At 31.2% G+C, this 21,416-nt stretch overlaps 1 protein-coding gene across 1 annotated transcript in view; it reads left to right on the top strand.

Annotated features, from left to right (window-relative positions):
* Window positions 1-21,416, top strand: part of Ccser1 (coiled-coil serine rich protein 1) — a 1,032,529-nt gene that overhangs the window by 73,328 nt on the left and 937,785 nt on the right. The window contains exon 3 of the mRNA XM_076865083.2: window positions 235-328. Within this exon, the coding sequence (XP_076721198.1) occupies window positions 235-328 (94 nt within the window). The remainder of the gene's footprint in view (window positions 1-234; window positions 329-21,416) is intronic.

Here is a 21,416-nt window from a genome sequence, read left to right as displayed (position 1 = left end):
CAACTAAAAAAAAAATTGAAAAACTGGAAAAATTAGTAATTTTTAAAATAATTTTTAATTTTTTTAATGGACTGATAATTTTAGAGTCTCTAAGAGTCAAATATCTTTTGAGATGCAGTGGGTACTTCTCATTTCTGATTTTGCGTTCTTACTGCTTCGTGGCTTCTGCATGTACATACTTCCTCCATTTCTCAGCACGTCAGTTTGTAATTATTGGTTTTCTTTTACTTTTAGGATGTTTTAAATAACCTGGGATCCTGTGAACTAGATGAAGATGATCTAATGCTCGATTTAGAATTTTTAGAGGAACAGAATCTTCATCCTTCAGGTAAGTGTTGAACAAATACATGATATAACTGATATTTGTCACTTAGCTTACACTGATAGGCTAAATATTATTGAGACTGCATTCAGTCTTTTAAATCTACCTTTATATTTTATATGCAAGGGCACTGTAAAATGTACTATGGGGTTATAATTTTTGAAGTTCATTCTGGAAACCTTGATCTGGTTGGAAGAAATTTATAAAATAGGAAAACAACTATAAAATAAGATTTTTGTCAAAGAAAAGTATTCCAAATGAATACTGAACAATGTAAAAAGTTAACATTTTCTACTTTAGGGCAAAAATATTAACTACAATTCCACTTTTCATTTATTTTATATATCTAAATGTAAGTTTTGTGGATCTAAATTTACTGTTTCAAATTTTAGCCACTGTTTTTCCCCCCATAACTACAAAGATTAATGCTGATGCAGTAATATTTGACTCAAAATTAATAATTCCAAATAGTAACCACAAACACATACTCATAAACACATAAACACACATAGTAATAAATCCATGTTGAATGAATTAAGGGGACCACTACATTCATAAAAAAATCAAATTTATATTAGAGCATTAAATATCATGTTTTCTATTTTCAAGTAACTCCATGTAGCTTTTAAGAATTAATTATTCAAATTTAGATATTTGATAACAAAGGTAAACTTTTATATTCTATTTTTTATTTCTGATAATACCTTAAATATAGTCAGTTTTAAAGTTCATGTGAAATATTTTTAAATACGAGCTTTAAATATTTGGATTCTACTGAATAAATTTAAGAAAAATCAAACTCTTGGATCATAACATCCTTATTTTTATCTAATGGGTATTAGACGTAATCTCTACAGTAGTTTCTAACTATAACATTTTATGATGAACTTCTGTTTATGCTGTGTCTTTATGCCACAGATGATAATCATATTAATGATTTCCAAAAGATGTTAATAGTGATACTTACATTTTCTTACACTATATGTTAGGCTAAAATCTGAAATGAAGTTTTTTGTAAAATTTTTTGTTGAAAATATTTTAAGATACAAATTTTTCACAATATTATTCTTGCAGTTGATTTGATAGATAACCTTTTATATATGTAGATCTTTCTCTCTTATACCTAGATAGCTTCTAAAATTTGTGATTCATATGTATTTGTCTGAAGAATTGTACATTTTTAAAAATATCTAGTTTGCATTTACCTTTAGATTCAACTATGCAGTTTCTATATTTGTGATCCTATGATACTGAGAAAATACAGAATATATGCTTAGGCATTAAAATACTTGTGATAGCAAACATTAGGACACCTCAAATTTTCATCAATAGAAAACTTACTGAATATACAATATTATACTTAACAGTCATTAAAAGGAATGAGAGGTGTCCATCCTGCTATTGCATTATAAGAATGATTCTTGATGTTGAGCTTTATGATGATGGAATAAATTGTCAATGTGTATATTATTCAATCCCCTAAACATCACTTAAGTGTAATAAGTAGATATTTTCTTCCTCTTGGTGTTATGCTGAATCTTCATTCCCAATCCAATAACTACTAAATTCTCCAAGAAAATGAGTAAGGATTTTTCTGAAAATATGACAACAGATCAGAAACAAATTTCATAATTTTAAAGGTATTTAATTTTTTGTAAAGAACAAGAATATAACTGAATTTTGCTAATTTGGGATTTTTAGTTCTTTTTTTCTGAAATTGGTAATTGAACCAATGGACATCTTACCACTGAGCTACACCCCAGCCCTTTTTATTTTTTTATTTTGAGATGTGGTCTTGCTGAGTTGCTTGGAACCTCACGAATTTCCTGAGGTTGACCTCAAACTTGTGATCCTTTTGCATCAGCCTCTCTAGTCCCAGGCATGTACTGTCATGCCCAGTTAATTTGGGATTTAAAAAAATTTAGATGGAACCATGATTTTTAGGAAGTAATGGGATGAGTGGAGAGAAATTGTTAAATGTCAGAAGATTGTCAATAGGTAACCAAGGAATTCTATAGGATAAATAATGTTATTTATTTGACAGATAATTGACCTGATGATAGGGGAGGGAAGACAGCCATATATTTAAAAAAGCTAAATTCTGTGGGACTTCCTTGTTAGTATACTCATTTTAAAATATATTCAAAGAATATGTTTTAATCTGACTTATAAATTACACATATATACATGTATTAGAACAGCATAGGGTGCTCTATAAATATGTATGATTTTTATGTTTTTATGTATCACTTAAGTTACAATAGTAAAAAATATTTTTAAAATTCAATGAGTTAATCAGAACTTTTAGATTTGAGTGAGTTATAGGATTATATTTTATTTTGTTAATTTATACAGTAAGTTATAGTTTATTTGTTGTAATGATTTTTTGTTTAGGTTTATTAAGGAAAACTTGAGAGTTGTAGGAAGTTGAAACAATATGGTATCTGAGATTTGCTTTATCAACAAGTGTGGGCAAAAGAATAGATGAAACTAAGTTAACAAATTGTTGAAAACTATCAAAATTGGGTAATGGGTGCATGGAAGTAGGAGGAACTCATGGAGTTAGTTTCATGAAATAAAATATTCTATTTTGTGTGTTTTTGAAGATTTTCATAAACAATTAAAATAATTGAAAAAAAGTACCAATAATATAACAATTTCAGTTATATTTGGTTGCCAGTCATAATGAAGCCCAAAGAATGATTTACAAATCTGAAGTCTTAACTAAATGCATGTGCTTTGGGACGAAACTTAACCTCTTTAAATTTTAAATCTCCTTTACAAACTAATAATAATGCTCTGTAGTTTGTTCACGTACTTTAAAGAATAAAAGTGGCATAAGAAATTCTGTTAATTTCCTGAATCAATTTCAAGGTATGGGTTGCTTGTTTGAAAGCTTAATAGAATGTCTAATGTAAACCAATGAATCCTGTGAAATTAACTGGGTAAAATGAAATCCTTGGACAACTGAATAAGATGACTTTTCTGCAAATGAATGTTATTAAAAATATGGTAAAATATCAAACAATGCATATCCTAAATATGAATTTAGGTTTTGGTTTTGGAATACTTATTCTTTCAATGTCTGTTACACATGAGCTAGAATATGATCGTATTTCTATGTAGGCTTTTCCCACTATTACCTTCATAGTGGTAGAAGCTGATGGTAAATATACATTTTGATAATACGCCAGTGAAGCATCATAATTGATCAAATGAGTTAAAAGGAAAGATGGAACAAATTTTTTTTTTAAAAAAATAATGTCTCTCTATTCTTACCTTGGCTCCCTTTACTGCCAGGGGTAGATTGTATATAACCATGAGCATTCAGTAGTTAGCAATCCAAATGGTTGGGAATTCATTGGTGGTTATTAAGGGATGGGGGTAAGGGAAATGGGGAGGTGTTGATCCAAGGACACAAACATTCAGTTATTAAATTGACAAGTTCTGGGCATCTAACATACACTATGAGTGATGGTGGGTATGTTAATTAATTTGATTGTTACAATCATTGCATAATATGTATGTATATAATTCTTATTGTTTATTCTCAACATATTCAATCTTTGTCATTTAAGTATTTTAAAATTAAATAAAAAATAAGCTGATGGTCAGAGTGAACAAATTGTGCTATATCTATATGATAATATAATAATATAACTTGCACAGGAAAAAAAAAAGAAGTTTTGACACATACAACAACATGGACAAACTGCAAAATAATTACACTACATGAACAGAGCCAGACCAAAAGAGTAAATTCTGTGAGATTCCTTTTGTAGAAAAATTTAAAAATAAAAACTAAACTCCAGTGACAGAAAGCAAAGCAGTGGTTGCTAGGATTGCAAAGGAGGACATGAAGAGACTACAAATGGACAACATAGTGAGGAAATGTGAGAGGATTGACTACGTTGATTATCTTGATTCTGTATACTTGTGTCAAAATTTATCAAGTGGTGTCCCTTAAATATATATGGTGTATTTGCATAGCCATTAAATCTTGATAAGTATGTTTAGAAAAAAAAAAAAAAAACAAGTCAATGAGAAGGGAAATTGAATGCCTGTAATGAGCCAGGCTCTTTTCCTAGATCATTTCAAGTTAATCTCATAACTCTTAGGGAAAATTGTACCTCCAACATCCATTCCAAATAAACAAACTGAAAGTTAATATCAAAAGACTGGAGGCACTTTGGAGTCTGATATATCCAAATTAAAATTTCAGCTATACCATGGTGACCTTGGAAGGTGATCTTTCCAAGTCTTTTTCCTCATTTGTAAAATGGCAACAATTACTTATCTGTCTCAAATCATCCTAACTGAAATTGTGACACAGACACATTTACATGCAAAGTGACTTTCCCAGTTACTTAGAATACAGTAGGAACTCACCATGAGTTGGCTATGTCCCATGAAATTTTTGACAGTTTTAATACCTTGTTAAAGAGTGTCTTGCCATTAGTTAAATGGTCCTTAGTTTCTGAATACTTAATCATTATGATAGATTATTTAAAATATATTTTGATTTAGATTTCACTGTGTAAATTCTATCATTTTAAATGGTGATTTACCAGTATTAAATATTCAACAATTAATTAAGATACTTTGCTTATAATAGGTAGTACATTTCTGTTTTGTTAAAGTCCATGCAATTCTAAAAGTGCAAAACTATATTTTCCCAGATATTAGTCAAATATCCAAATTACTACAACATATTTGAAATAATAATATCCCTGAGAAAGAATAAGTTTTGTTTTAAATACCTTAAAAAGTTACTACCCCAAATCATTATTTTCAAAGGGAAACTGAGGTGTTTCTATGCATTAAATTTGATCTTTACCATTTGCAGATTGCTGGGGCCCCTTCAGCTGTGGCTCTCAACAGCAGATGATTTACTTATTTGAAAATATATTTCACTTATTTAGTGTTCTTTGGGGAAAAGAATGTAATGGTCATTTGGATGATAGAGTGAAGAAATCTTACATTGTTTTTGTTGTTTATTTTGGATATTGGATCTAAAAACACCTAGAGCATTGTCTCTTGGTATATGTCCAAATGCAAATGGGGAAGTAATGGCCCGATGATATCAATTAGGAATTAATTAGGTAGTTGCTAAATTATTTTGAGTTTGATGAACAAGCATTACGAAAATTCTTCAGTGAGTTAGGAACTCCTTCTGCGCCTATTAATTAAGAAGGTAATTTTAGTTATTAATTTTTAATGGATAATAGCACAGCAGAGCAGAGATGAAACCCTAGTGGTTTTGCTAATATGAATGGTAATGTACAAAGAATTGCAACACTCACACAGGGAAAATTGTACCAATCAGCTGTAAGTTTCTACAAGCTCTGATATGTCTCAGTCAGAAAGAGTCTGTGCAAGGTGGTTTCAACCTGATTGGGCAAAGCCCTGAAATGTATGCCACTTAATTTGGGAGATACAACGTAGAGGTTAGATATGTAGATACTGGAAATAGACAAATCTCATTTACCAAACATATTGTGTAATATGGAACAAATAATCCAAATCCAATCTCTCAGCTTCCATTTCTTCATCAGCAAGTGGGGTAATAGTAGTGTCTAGCTCATGGTTTTTTTTTTTTGAGAAATAATAACTGAAAGCATATTAGAATATTCAGTCTCATATGTAGCATATAATGTCTTGTACTGATTTTAAAAATATACATGATAAAATATAATTAGCTAAGGATTAATAAGAACCTGATCCTGACAATTTTATTATTCTTTTCAGCCTCTGTTGAAAATCTCAACCACGTTTTTAGATACTCATGCTATTATATTGTAAGAATAAAATGCAATCTCACATGCATTTAAATTTGATCAATATTTATTAACAAACTTACAGCATTATTGCATAAAAATAAAATAATAGCATGATAAATAACCTTTATTGAGTCTAGGTAGCAATTCAATAAGGTAAATCAGATTTCTTTCACATTTGAGAAAACTGGTACTTTGAGTGACAAGGGATTTCAGGCAATAGATGAACCAGCTGGACTCAAGTGTTTTCTGACAAAGGTTTGGTGTTTAATCATTATGATTCTCTGGACTAATAAAATTAATTCATGTAGAACTTTAAAATCAGAAGTACACTTGAAGCTTTTGTTTCAAAGTGATTCTTTTTGCTAGTAACTTTTTCAGTTACAAAATCACTTAATTATGTTTGTCTTTGATTCCAGACAAGAAGCTGAAATTAAGTTATATTTATTCATTGAAGCACCTACATTATGCAGAGCACTATTGAGGCACTTAGTTCTGTTTTTGCTTTAAATTATAATTTATAAGCACTTTGGATTATCTCATTCAATCCTCATAAAAAAATTTTCAGGAAGTACTATTCTCATTGTAGATGCAGGAATATAGACTCAGAAAAGCATCAGAAAAGCATTGTTATTTGTCCATGATTATAGGGCATACATTTTTTTAAATTATCTTTTGTGACTGCTACCTACTTACTGATTCTGCTATAGAAATCTCTCTATGATGTTGAGTTACTAGAAGGAGCAGTTGTATTAGATTAGCCATTTTTTTTAACCAAAGAGTATGTTGTTTTCATAGTACTGTAGTAAAGTTGCCATTGTGACACAAATTTTTATCAGTTTTGTGGGTTTCATCAGTTGATTTTGTTACTCTATTTTTGTTTTAAAGAGTTTAGAATACCCGTTATCTGCTTGATTGCCATTAGATGGCAATCTTGTTCTAATGATGATAACAATAACCCTACCATGAATCTGTACTCAGCTTTATGGTTTACAAGGTATTTCAAATACTGTTATCTCGTCAAATTATCACAGTAACTCTCTGAAATAGGTGTTAATATATCCCAGGTATAGTGGAGGAAGCAAATATTCTTTGGCTAAAAAAATCATTTAGCCAATTTTAACTCAGATCTTAACATTACATGACAGGTTCTCTTCATTCTTTTCAGACCTTGGTGCATCTAATTTTATCTACAATTCTAAGATATTGGGTTATATATTTTCCAAGGTCACTGAAAATCATAGTTATATATTAGAAGAAGAGAAGTTGTTCTAATGATATAGGCATGCTGACTCTGGTTAAAAAATATGGACTGTTCGCCAAAAAGCAAGGGAAAAGGAGAAAGGCTTTGAAAAGTTGACAAAGTCATAAAGCAGAACAGTGTGGGGTCATTTAATACAGAAACAAAAACATCTCTATCCATATCAGCAGGGAAGGAGGTTTTACTCTGTGGCAGTGTATGACTCTATTGATTCTTAAAAGTTCTTATGATAGCTCTGAATCATCAAGAATAAATAACTTCTGCAAACTGGTAAAATGGAAATCTATAAAATTTCCTTTGGAGATATATCTATCTAAATTTTGTTCATTTTTAATATATTAAATGGGAAAAATTCTCCTTCATAAATGTTAGCTTTCCACAAAGTATCATTTTGTAAGGAGGGTTCAGACAGCAAAAATTTATATAGACTTTAGATTAGTTTTTATATGCTCTACTTTCCCCCATATTCATTCCCCAAGTTCTTGCAGACAACACAAGGCTAGCCATGTGAAAGAGGTTGCTAATTCCCATCCTCAAAAAGCAGTCAGATATGCTCTACTGATGGAAAGTATCAGGATCATTTTACTTAAACACAAGACTATACAATTGCCAGAATTATTTTTCAGGTTAAATAATTTAAAGTCATAACAGTTTTAGCTTATTTTCTATTGTTGATTGACCAATTCATTAAAGGAACAATTGATTAATTCATTAATTTGACACTTTGTTTCTAATTCAAATTTCAAAATTATCACCTGCTTTAAGATGGTAATATTTCCCTGGTGCAGGATTTTCATTGCTCAGTTCACTGTGATAATTGGTGTACTTTTTTGACAGTATGATGTCATATGGGAAGAGAATTTGGGAAGTAAAAGGCTCTCTCCTGATTTTGTTCTTTATGAATATTGTTTTAAATGCTTCGTTCAAGGTCATACAGTTAGTTTGTAATAGGGAGGTGATTCTTAAATAAGAAATTCACCAACTCCATTTAAAAAACAAAATGACAATTAATTATTTTACTATTATTTTTTGTAGTGGTTGCCAGCAGAGTAAATCATTTGTATTTGCTGATATAAAAGTACCTACAGCTATTTCTCCTTTCAGGCTTTGCTATATTTTAAGAGGAATGCTTTAGCACAATGAAAGCTTTCATAGAGAACAGTTTTCAAAATACAATCAACTAGAGTTGAAAAAGGTTTATACATTTTAGCATAATTTGATATTTATTAAGTGACAAAAATTTTAATGAAGTCATAGTATTTACTTGTAGCCTGCTGTTCTAGTAAACTCTTGTGCTGCACAAAAGGGCAGTCAATGGCCCAAGTTCATCAGAGGACACAGTCAAAAGATTTCTTTCATTCAGCATGGTTTTTCTGGGGCAATTAGAAAGAAAATATGTGTCTCGATATAAAATTTTGTGGCCTCTTACAATTATGTGGTGACATCTCCATACAATTGCTTGAATAATGCCAGCAGCATCAGCTGTCACTATCAAAATGAACAAGTAATTAAGAAAGCAAATGCTGGTATTTCTTCTGAAGAAACAGAATATTTATGCACTTAAAATTGTTCACCAATAAGAAAAATAACCACTTACATGAAACATAATTTCCGTAATGCCTGAGGCATAAAAGGAAGGAATAATAATGAACATTTATACTATTACAACAAATTAAGTTGTAATTGTTCACACTGAATACAATTGCAGACTTTCTATTCCTTTAATTGCATAATTTTATCAGGTGCTATAGAAGCATCTTGACCCTTTTACTTATTTTTTGATTCTACGTCTTATTAAAAAATTCAAAAGTTTGCACTGCAATCTATTGGTTATCTCTTATCAAACCACCTTTTCTATACCCATGCATTTTGGTGAGCTATGATAATTGAAATAAGGTAAAGATTGGTCTGGAGAGCAGAATATAAGTAAATCTGATTGATGCCATGATGTTAGTCTCAAATACTCACTTCCAACCTTTTGATAAGACAGTGATCAGTTTATTGTTTAGTGAGATGAAAGGAAGATGCTAGCACTGCTGAACTCTGGTATGATTTTGGAAGTGAAAGAACAATGTAGAATGTATAGGAGAATTTGAAAATCACTTAAGGCAAATCCTTTAATTTGGGGGCTTGACTGAGATTAGGTAAGGATCCTGTTTTAACAGTTTATGATTGTGGGACTGGTGGGAGCAGCAAGGTGAGGATTTTAACATGAAGGGTTTAATGTTCCTAGGGAATGCATTGTTGATACTTTCTATTGAGGAACTGAAAGGTTCTTGGGGAAAGTCCTATAATGAAAATTAATAATTTGGAATCGTTAATTTATGCCAAAGACAGTGAAATGGAAATGTAATGTTCATGTGAGAGTCAACTATTTGGGTGCAGTGATTTTAGCCCTGGGTCTTCCCACTGAGGGAAGCAGAATAAACCTTTTTAAATGGCAACATGAACATGGCAGATGCCCACTCCCATTTGAGTGGTCAAAATGACCTATGAAGTTTCTGGGGTGGTTATCTTAAACATCCCTAAAAGTCAGTCTTCTCTCTGTCAAATGACCTTTATGGGGTAGCAGCTGAGTCACATCATTTACGACACTGGTGATCCATTATATACCAAATACAAAATACTAATAATAGAAGGATCATGTATGATCAGGACTTGTGTCTACTTCTCAGCCAGTACCAGGAAAGCTAGATTAAACCAGAGAATAGACCTCAGTGCTACATGGAAGATCCCACAAAACCAGATTTGGCTTCTTAACTAAACTAAACCTCTACCTGATAGTTTGTGTTGGGCAGGATTCCTTCGGTGAGATCACAGAAACATCTTCAACCTAGGACTGAATGGATTGTCTGAAAAAGATTTAGATGAAAAGAATAAGTCACTCCTAGACTAATGTGTTCTAACATTTTTTCCTCAAGTATAGAATATTCTCAGCACCTGAAAATGACAGTTATATAGGAACATTTTCTCAGTGATAAGTTGAACCATCTTATCTTGTAAATTAATCTACCTTTTAAGGTGATGATTTGGGAAGTAGCCTTTGTTTCACTCTCTGTGAGATTTTTTATCTACGTATTAAACATCACTGATGTGCACTGGAAGATGTGGACCATTTGGTATCTTGCCACCAATAGTAATTTGTGCCTACTCCTCATGTACAACACTCAAAGATCAGAAAAGTTTTGAAACATGTATTGTTAGTGGTAAAATATTTTAGTGAAAATGGAAATAGAAGTCATAACCAATTTTACCAGGTAGTTGTCTTTGATAATATATTTCAATAAACTGAAGATTCACATTTCACTATCCTTGATATTGATCTCTTTTTTTTAAGATGTCAGCAATTTTATTTATTACTGAAGGCTAACAGCTTATAATCAAGGAAGGAACTACTAGCTAAAGAAATGAAAAAGCCTAATCAAATGAGGTAGTAGAAGGGACTTTAGAGATGAAGCCACACATTCAAAGAAATTAAATTTTAGAGATAACAATTGACTTGCTAGAAATTATACAAAGAAATTAAATTTTAGAGTTAACAATTGACTCGCTAAAAATTTTACAAGTTAATTTGTCTTAAGTGCAACAACTCCTTGCACTTATATAATACTTTGGCTTACAAAGTAAATAATTCACATATTACTCTTACTAGCCATGGACTCTGGCCAGTAGTCTTTTGTTTGTGGAATCTTCTGAGGCCTAAGTAGGCCCTTTTAGGTAACATATATGACCTCCTGTAGTCTTATAAGTTTGCAAAACCTGTTAACTATTATAAAAGCTAATAATCAATAATATTAATTAGAAAGGAGCACACTCAGTGCCTCATACGTGCTAGGCAAGTACTCCACCACTTATTTCACTTACCATAATTTTATTTATAGAGTACAGCTTTCAACCTAATAGCTTATATCTTTGACAACTACTTTGACTGAAATGCCTATAGATTTGAAAATGATTGCTTTTATTTGATTCTTTTGCAACCACAAAAAAAATTTGTAGAACAATATATTTATTGAATAAAAATTTAAAACTTATACCACCAGATAAAGGAAATCAGTCAACCCATGATGATCTAACAAAGGTGATTTAGCATTGATTGGCAGAATTATTTTAAATAACTACACAATATGTGTATCTTGAAAGTAACACTATCTTAGACCAAATATATACATTTGTAATGCAATACATATTATATATAATGTATATATAATATCATATATACCACATAAGAAAATAGGATTCTTAGAGAATAGTAGGAGTGAAATATTAACACATATATTTTTGCCTCAGACCCTTCCATTTAGAAAACCCAGAAAAGCTCCCATTTCTGATTAGAAACCCTTGATAGGATCATTTTTGCTTTTTGTCTCATTTTTATAAGCAAAATATGTTTAATCTTTAGTATATAAGTATCCAGTATGATACCCATATTTGTCCATATTATGCATTACTTATATAGCACATTTTTGATGCCTGTCCCTGCATTTATATGTGCATAATTTTGTCCTAGTCCTACATACTATAGTCTTTATTATCATGATATATAAAAGATAGTCTACTGGAAGCCAGGCATGGTGGTGCACGGCTATAATCCCAGTGGCTCAGGAGGCTGAGGGAGGAGGATCATGAATTCACAGCCAGCCTCAGTAACTTTGAGGCACTAAGCACTCACTGAGACTCTGTCTCTAAATAAAATACAAAATAGGGCTGGGGACATGGCTCAGTGGTCAAGTGCCCCTGAGTTCTATCCCTGATAGCCCCCATCCCCCCAAAAAACCGCAAATAAACAAAAACAAAAACAAAAAAAAATTATACTGGAGATAAGTTTCTTATACTAAGAATTACATTATTTTCTGATATTGCCCATTTATGTATTTATTTTTGGTACCAAGATTGAACCCAGGGGCACTTAACCACTGATCCATATCCTAATCCCTTTTACATCTTTATTTTGAGATAGGGTCTCTCTAAGTTGCTTAGGTCCTCTACAAATTGCTGAGGATGGCCTTGAACTTGTGATCTTCCTACCTCAGCCTTTCGACCCTTTGGAATTACAGGTGTTTGCCACTGTACCTGTTTGATACATATGCTACATTTTTAATCCTCTGTGGATCTAGGAAAGGCAATTTTTCGACTATCACTTAGAATTATTTTCTCTAAAGTTAACTCACAGTCCAGTCTTTCTCCTTAGATAGATATGTGTATTTAATAACCTGCTAGCAATTTCATCTGATATCAATTATATGCATTAGATTTAATTCCTCTGAAATTAACTTATTCTACCTGTCTGTAGCTTTGTTTTTGCTCTTCATGTTTCCTTTTCTTGGTGAATATCATCAACATTGGTGCAGACCACAAAACTTGAAATCAGGTGTCAACCAGTTTCTACTGATTCTACTTTTAAGCTATTATTGGCTCTGTATCATCATTTTTCTCTAATTCGGTGTATTTCACACTTCTTTTAGCAGTTGATCATTTTATACAACAAGTTGTTGTTTTAGGGCTCTTTCTATGGCTCCAGGGTTCATTAATGCCCTTTTTGTTTTTTATCCCCATTGTCATCTTTGATGCAAAATTCAGACCTTTCTTAGTTTTTATCTCCTACCCCACCCAACAAAATGTCTCTGTCAACTAAAACCTTGCATGGTTAACAGTGACTTAATTTCAAATTTTGCAATTATGGGAAGAATCAATTTAGAGCAGGAAGAACACAGCAGTTGAAAATTCACAGAGGTGTGAGAGAGGATGTAAAATATTCAACAGTTTCATTTTATACTTCATTTTATACATTCTCCTGTATTCCCAAGTTTTCTCTTCTATAGCCATATTATTCTCCAAATTCTAGCCAGTTTGTCCTTTTTCTTTCATAATTCAAATACAGCAAATCCCTAGGCTACTTTGAGTTCCAAGGCCATGGTCTCCATCTTCAAAACGACTTAGTAGAGCATTTTCTTAACAAAACCAAAACTTTCTAAATTTGACTCTCATAACAGCTGCCAGAGGAATACTCTAGTCTCTCTCTCCTTACATTATACTTGTCTCTTGTTTTATCTCTAGTTAAACCTCCTCTAATCCATTCTCCATTTTCTCTCACAAGGTGTGCTAACACAAAAACCTGAATTTGGTCACTGACCTATTTAAAAGTCAATATCCCCCATTATCTTCATTATAAAGTCCAATTTCATTAGCGGGGTGTACAAAGATCTGAAGGTTCAGTGCTTATCACTTCTACATATTCAACTTGACTTCTAGCAAATATTTAATGAAAGTTTACTATGGGCCTGAGGATTGTAGTAGCATACATGAGCCAGATAGCATACATTCCAATGTAGATTTCTGGTTTTAAACATTTGTTAATGAAGAAAAGGGCTGTGTGCAGTTGACAGACAACAATTGTGCTGGTGAAGAAAGACCTTCCTGGGAAGTAGTGTTTAAGCTTTTACATGAAGGATACATGGATTTTGGATAAGGTGATATAGACAGGGAGATGGTTTAGCAAATTGGAAACCATAGAGGAAAGTTAAGTGTCACACACTAGTGAACTTAAAGCAAGGCCAACACTCTTTCACAGTACAAAGAATGGGTGGCATTAGAGGAATGACTTTAATGCACGGCTTTCTCTCTCACCTATGAGACACTGGGAGTTCTGTTTTCTTAGTCTGGAATGCCCCCTCCTTTTTAATTAAGTATCAATGTTCAACTGCTAAAAGAAGTGTGAAAACCACTGACCTATTTGAAGAATTAATATTTGGAGATTAATGGAGTACTAAGTGATGATAATGAAGACTAAATAAAGATATTGTATTTGGGAGAAGAAATATTTCTGTAGACTTCAGTGTGTGGGACAGGCTGTAGGGGAGGTCCTACTTGAACTACTGAAATAAAGCACAATAAAGCCTTGTGGGGAGAAGTTCTATGAACAAGGATCAATAGAAGGGAAATATTGAAGAATGAAATATCTAAGTATAACTGAAAAATAAGTTAGAAAAAACTTTCAAAAGGCAAAGGATTTATGGGGATTATACACACAAAAAATTTAATCTTGTAATCCAATATCTTTTTCTTTTTACTTCATGTGCTTTTAAATATAATTGAGCATCCCTAATCAGAAAACCTGAAATCTGAAATGCTCAAAAAAAATGAATGGATTTTAATAATATTTAATTATTTTTTATAATAAAAACTAATGGTGCTTTTAAAAATATTGCTTTAGTGTTCAATTTTAAATAGATGAATGTTGTAAATAAAATATTGATGAAAAATTTGTTAGTGCATTGCAATTGTGTAAGTCTTTTTTCTTTATATTTATTTTTAGTTGTAGGTGGACACAGTACCTTTATTTTATTGTTATGTGTTTCTGAGGATCAAACCCAGTGCCTCACGCACGCTAGGTGAGCACTCTACCCCTTGAGCCATAACCCTAGCCCCTACCATTGTGTAAGTCTTTACATCATTGAATGATTACAGGATCATTAGCTTATATGCAAAGTGGTTTTGGTGGCATAGATCTGTTAACAATTCATTATATGATGGACATTTGCATGGGTAAGCTATATGCACATATAAAATGTAAAAAAAAAATTTTATAGATAATCTTTATAATCATGTATCACATGAGATTTAAAGGACTAAGGGTATATGTCAAGATTTCAGGAAAATATGATGCCATTTTAATTTATTTCAACAGTTGTAGAATAGTATTTGGGGAGAGGCTTGAAATAACAACTGTCATTTAGAAAATATTGTTAGAAAACTATGTGTAGATTAAATCAAATTGCTCTTGATGTAGTGTCAGGGATGGGAATTAGTTCAGATTAGTTTGTTTTAAGTGACACAAGTAGATAAAGACCATGGCTCAGAAAATGTAGAGTAGAAAGTTGATAATAAAGAACAACAATATATCATGTTGATAAAAATTATGTGGCTTGTCAAAATTTAAGCAGCAATATTATTCTCATATTTGGAAAATATATGGTTTGATGTATTTGTGTATCCATTTTAAGTTTTTAATTCTTTAGTTGGAAAAAAGGTAGAGTCACAGTAAAGAAACACTTTGTAGTTTTAGAATTATCATTCTATATGTCACATCATTCCAGTAGATATTATGCATTGATAAAGGTCTGTACAAAATCTCATGAATAGTTCTTAAAATAAAACAAACCTCGTGTTTGCCTTTAAGGAGCCTAAGATGCAATTAGTAAGACAGGAGAATGAGTTAGTCATTAAAACAAAAACCAAACATTATTCTGTGAAAGCATATAAAATGAATGATTGATTCTGAAGACCAAGGATAGGTAGGATTAGGGGAAATTTTCACTCTTCATGAAAAAAATTTTGAAAGCTAATTGGAATATCCATGGAAAAAGAGGTATTTACAAAAAATGCAATCCAGGTCCTCAACAAATATTAGGAAAATTTAAATACTAGCAGTATTTATCATTCAATTCTACCTTATACTTGGTGTACTTTCAAAGAGGCCTGAAGTTGGCATTTTCTTCTTGGTATAAATTAATGGGATTGTGGTTACAATTTGGACTTATTTTAGCTAAAACATAATTTTTGATGAGTTGTGAGAGTATTAACATATCAAGTTATATCTAACATTTGAATTTATTTTAGATGTATTCTCAGTAAGGGAGAAATTGATCTCAACAGTACAAAATGTGAAAAAATGTAAAATAAGGAGGCAAAAATCACTCATGACAATGTCAAAATTCATTTTCAAGGAGATCTCTGCCTTTTTAAGTGCAGAGTTTGTATGCATTTAAATCTCCAATACAAGCTGAGTGAAATTCATCAGAAGGGAAATCAATCCACATTATCTTAGTACTTTGAAAAGCATATGTAAATTAAAATACATCACATAGCCTGTTCCAATTTTATTGACAGTACTTACTGCCTCTCAGGAATTTGGATGTTTAAATATTTTAGCAGCTGTACTGGTTAATGTTTCAGTAATGTCACTGTTTCAGAAGTGTAGCAAAACTTGCCAGCTCTGAAAACCAAAGCCATATAGCAATTTTTTTTCAAGATTGTTTTTTCTTTAGAGTAAAGTATTTCCTATGTTTATAAAATTGCATCCTTTTGGCCAGGCGTGGTGGTGCACACCTATAATCCTATGGCTCAGGAGGCTGAGGCAGGAGGATCCCTAGTTCATAGTCAGACTCAGCAAAAGTGAGGCACTAAACAGCTCAGTGAGACCCTGTCTCTAAATAAAATACAAAATAAGGCTGGGGATGTGGCTCAGTGATTGAGTACCCCTGAGTTCATTCAGTTCCTAGTACCGAAAAAAAAAAAAATTGCATCCTACCTTTTTTTATGTAAGGAATTTAATTAACCCTTGTGTTGTGTGTGTGTGTGTGTGTGTGTGTGTGTGTGTGTGTTTAATGACCAATGAAAAAAAAGGTGATGTTTGCATCTGGAACATTTCTTCTTGAGAAGTTCATTGAAAAGATGTTCACCTGAGCTAGTAACGAATTTGAGGATTTTTTTTTCAAAACTTCTATGATAATGACTACAGGTTTAAACAGTACCTGAAAACACATTTAAATAATAACTGAAATCCAAGTGGATCTCATATAATTATAATCTCATTGAAATGAAAGGCAAAATTTTATGCTTTATTATATGCATAGATCTAAATGAATGCTAGGTAAAATGGTGTCAAGTAAAGACGATCTCTGTTTTGTAGAAGAAAAGGGAGAAGAAAAATTTGAAACCACATTAGAAGTAAAAATACTGAAACAGTTCTCCTGAAGTTAGTTTTAATTTAAAGGAATTATGTTTATGGAATTTTAACTGAATCTCTATAATGCTGTCTTAAGGAAAGATTTCTTTAATTTTCAATTTTTAATAATTTAAAATACCTAGGGGGAGTGATGGGTGAAAGATTGATATAAAATTGAGATCAAGAACCTTTGAACAGGATGTTTTCAGGCAAAACACCAAAGTTTTAAAAGATTAAACTCTGACTTATTTTTAATTTTGTAGCAGGCTCAGCTTATTTAGGTGAATAAAAGATTTATGTTTCTTTTTTGATCCTCACTTGTGCCAAAGGAAGATTGCTTTCTAGTTTATACATACATACCATGTTAAGTTCACCCCAAAACCTAATTTTATTCTCCAGTGAAATAAATGTACAAATAAAGAAAGAAATGTACTGGAATCTTAAGAATTTGAGTAATTTTCAAAGGAATGGATACTACTGGATGAAGAGCATAAGAGAGTCATCAGATAAGCATTCTGCCTTTAGAGAGCAGGTCTCTAAGCTGAACTGGTAAAGTAAATGTTGTATAGCTGATTTTCATGAGTTATTTGAAAGAGTTTCTTAAACTAACAAGCAAGCAAAAAAACAGAAACAAAGAAAAACTTCAGAAAAAAACTTCAGAAAAAAAACTTCAGAAAAAAGCCCTTCTTCTTAATCTTTCCAGTGAACTTGACTGTACCTTCACATACACAAAATCTGATGGTAGTCCCTTAATCTAAGAGTGATGGCAAAGTTTACTGTCACTGCAGCATAGAGACCATCCAATCTACTCCTGACAGCCCAGTTTGGGAAGAAAAGTAAGCTTTTACTTGAGATCTCAGCCGTTATTGAAGTTAGTTATATTGTATTAACTCCATAAAGGGGCTAGTGTGGTTAGGAAGAATGAATACCTTTTCAAAGTACTTTTTCAATGTAGGTACCCGGGAAAATTGCATAAGTACCTACCTACCTTTGTTAAGAAGAGTACACTGGAGAGTCATCCTGTGGGGCAAGTCTCCTACTACTGATACCTCAAGAAATAAGCAGTTTCTCTTTCTTAATGTTTTTAAATGTCAAGAGTTTTGAGAAAATTGCATGGAGGTGTAAATTTAGAAATTCTTCTTTCTGTATCATGAAGAATGACTTTAAGAAATTAAGTGCTAGTGGTTTTGTTGATTTTGTGAGTGTAGCCCTCATACTCACTCATATTCATAGAATTTTTTCAAAGTTATTTTCACATAATATTGTTGGTTTCCTGGATACCCCATCTCAGCAGTTATTATCTTCTTATTCAAATAAAAAACATGTGCCCTCCAATAGAGAGCTCTTTGAAGAACAAATAATTGTCTATGGCTAACAGACAACCATTTTTGTCTTCTATAAAATCTGCATTTTCCCACTGAAAGAAATTAGTGAATTATATAGTAAGTTAGATAGCCTGATTTCCAGAACCAGATTCTTTATCATAATGATGTAATCTATCAAAAATATAATACAGTAATTTATTTTAATAATTGCTTTATGTTGGACCTTTGACATACTTCTATATTTTCTTTTTATAATGTCTTAGTTTGTACTCTTTGGCATAAAAATTGCACTCTTATTTCTTATGAAAGTGAAGATAATGAATTTTTGGAAAAGAAGGTGTCCATAATCTTGATCTTAGAGATATATATTGGCAAATTGTATGACAAGAGAATTCGATATAATTACAGGCTGACAACTACATATGAGAGCAACTATTTTACCTTATTTTCTTTAGGATCCCCTCATTTTCAAACTTTGGTATTTCAATAAAAATTTTAATATTTTCAATAAAACAATTATAATATTGAATTTTTAACTTTTCACTACAATCATAGTTAAGATTTTAGTTTCTATTATTTGTTTTGTTTCCTGTTTTGAATTTTAATTTATTTTTTATATATGTCTGATTGTTCTTATCATGATCTTAGTTTATATCTACTAATGTAAGTTCATAAACTTTATTTCTTTTAAATTAAGCCCAAATAAGTTTTTACATTTGATTTTTAAATGAAAATAGTATTACAAATGTTTAAACAAAGATAACAATAGAACAATTATTTCCCACTAGTTTTTAGTAGTCAAATAATTCTACCTTTCATTATCTTTAACTGGTAAGTAGATTTTTTTAACCCTTTCTTATCCCTAGTTATTCTTAGACACTGGGAAATTAGTCAGTCTGATGGAAAATCTTTAGAACATTCTGTGACTGCACTGGGAGCTAACAGAAACTACTAAAACCTAACAGAATTTACAAACTTTAAAAAATTAATATTTTACTTTAGTCTTAAAGGATGAGGATAAGAGTGGCCAAAACAGAAAGAAAAATGTCATATGAAAGGCAGAAAAAAGATTTTGGGTGAAAGAGCAGAAACATGAAAGAGCAGAAGGTATTTGCGATGCAAATTTGGGATGACATTTTACTTAATACAACAAATTTTACTAACATACATAGGAACACAATTCTCCTTGTAAATATTGTTATAAGTTTTTGTTCTGATAAGTCAAGCCATGTCAGGATCATGAGCTTTTTCTTCTTCCTCCTCTTCTTCCCTTTCATTTCGTCCTTGCAATATAAACAAAAGCAATTTTAACTGTGAACCTAATATAAACATAGCATTAAGAAAAATGCTTCTAAATTTTTCTGAATAAAATTTTCAATATTCATGATATCAATTACTAGAAAATTGGATTTTCACTTACGTATATGATAGGCTGAACACAAGTCAAGACTGAACTTTAATTAAAGATCATAACAAAAACTTATAACAATCTTTACAAAGAAGATTGTGTTTCTTCCCACGTATATTAGCATAATTGGTTGTATTAAGTGCAGTGTCATCTCTTGATTAAGAGTATTAATAGATCATAAATAGATGAAAATAATTTTTTCCTAGAAATTATTTAGGTTGCTTTTAAAGAAAATTAAACATAAATTTCTAAATAAAATGTTGATGCTTATCAATTTATTGACATGAATCTTCTACAGGAAATTAAATATGGCTTAAGCTAGAAAATACAGTTATACTCAGCAATGATGTGAATATTTTGAATGCAAGGCACATTTTTAATACCACTTGAATTTCATACCCAAAGCAGAGTCTTAAGAGCTTATTTCTAGAAGGGAATTAGAAGTCTAAATTTTGATCTTCAGTGTATTAGGTGAAGAAATTGATACCTAGCCATACAAGCTAGTTAAAATCAGATTAATTTATAAGAATCACATTTCTTGATTCTTAATCTATTTAGACTTTTCTTCTCTCATCATTATTCCATAAATAATACTATGTAACATGGACTCTAATACTATGTAGCATTTTCATTGTATTATGTAAATAATCTAGTAATGACATAAAGTATACAAAAGAATGTGTATGGATTACATGAAAAATATTATGCTATTTTATATGAGAGACTTGAGCATCTAGAGATTTTAGTATCTGAGGATAGTCCTGAAACCAATGCTCCATGGATAACAAGGGGCAGCTATACATTGGTAACAAAAAGAGTAGAATATATCATTTTGTATTTGCCTCATAATCAAGGAGAACATAACTTTATTGGATGAAAACTTCAAAATTAGAAACATGTAGAGAAATGAGTTCTCATTTTTGTAATAAAACATACCATACATGAAAATGTGTATATGTTTATGTGGACATATAATCTATATGGTGAGTAATATATATACACATCTATCGTATCTTAACTGATAATTGTCATTTATAAACATGAATAAAGAATATGATGAGATTGGAAGAATAAAAACCTAAATTTTACTTTTCTTTATCAGCTGGATGTCTTTTGAAAAATGGTAAGTATCCCTAAGTTCAGTTTTCTTTCTTTTCCATATTTTAAACTTGCTAGTTTCAGGAATGTTCAAGGCAATGCATATTATGTGGTCAGCATAGTCATTTTCATGTACTTTGATTGGTACTGAGAGACACATCAGCACAATGTGATTATTGCTTAATATTTTAATACTGCAGTTTCAATGTACTAACAAGACTAATATCTGAAAAAAAATGCAGTGGGTTATTTGGGTACATTATGATTAGCTGTGAGATTGTAAAAGTAATATACAGGACATGATCATAAGGAATTGAATAGCTCAAGATGATTTAAAGTTCATTAGTCTTTCTTCTTGGCAAGTTATGATACAATTTTTTATCAACAATTGATAAAACATATGGATTTTGAGATCACAATTGCTCTGTTTACAGTGCTGGATCAGGTACTTAAAAACTGCATAATCATTTTTTTACATTTTTATACTTCTATTAAATA

The sequence above is a fragment of the Callospermophilus lateralis genome, chromosome 8 (genome assembly GCF_048772815.1).
Source record: "Callospermophilus lateralis isolate mCalLat2 chromosome 8, mCalLat2.hap1, whole genome shotgun sequence".
Lineage (NCBI taxonomy): Eukaryota > Metazoa > Chordata > Mammalia > Rodentia > Sciuridae > Callospermophilus > Callospermophilus lateralis.
This window is presented reverse-complemented; position numbering and strand designations above follow the sequence as displayed.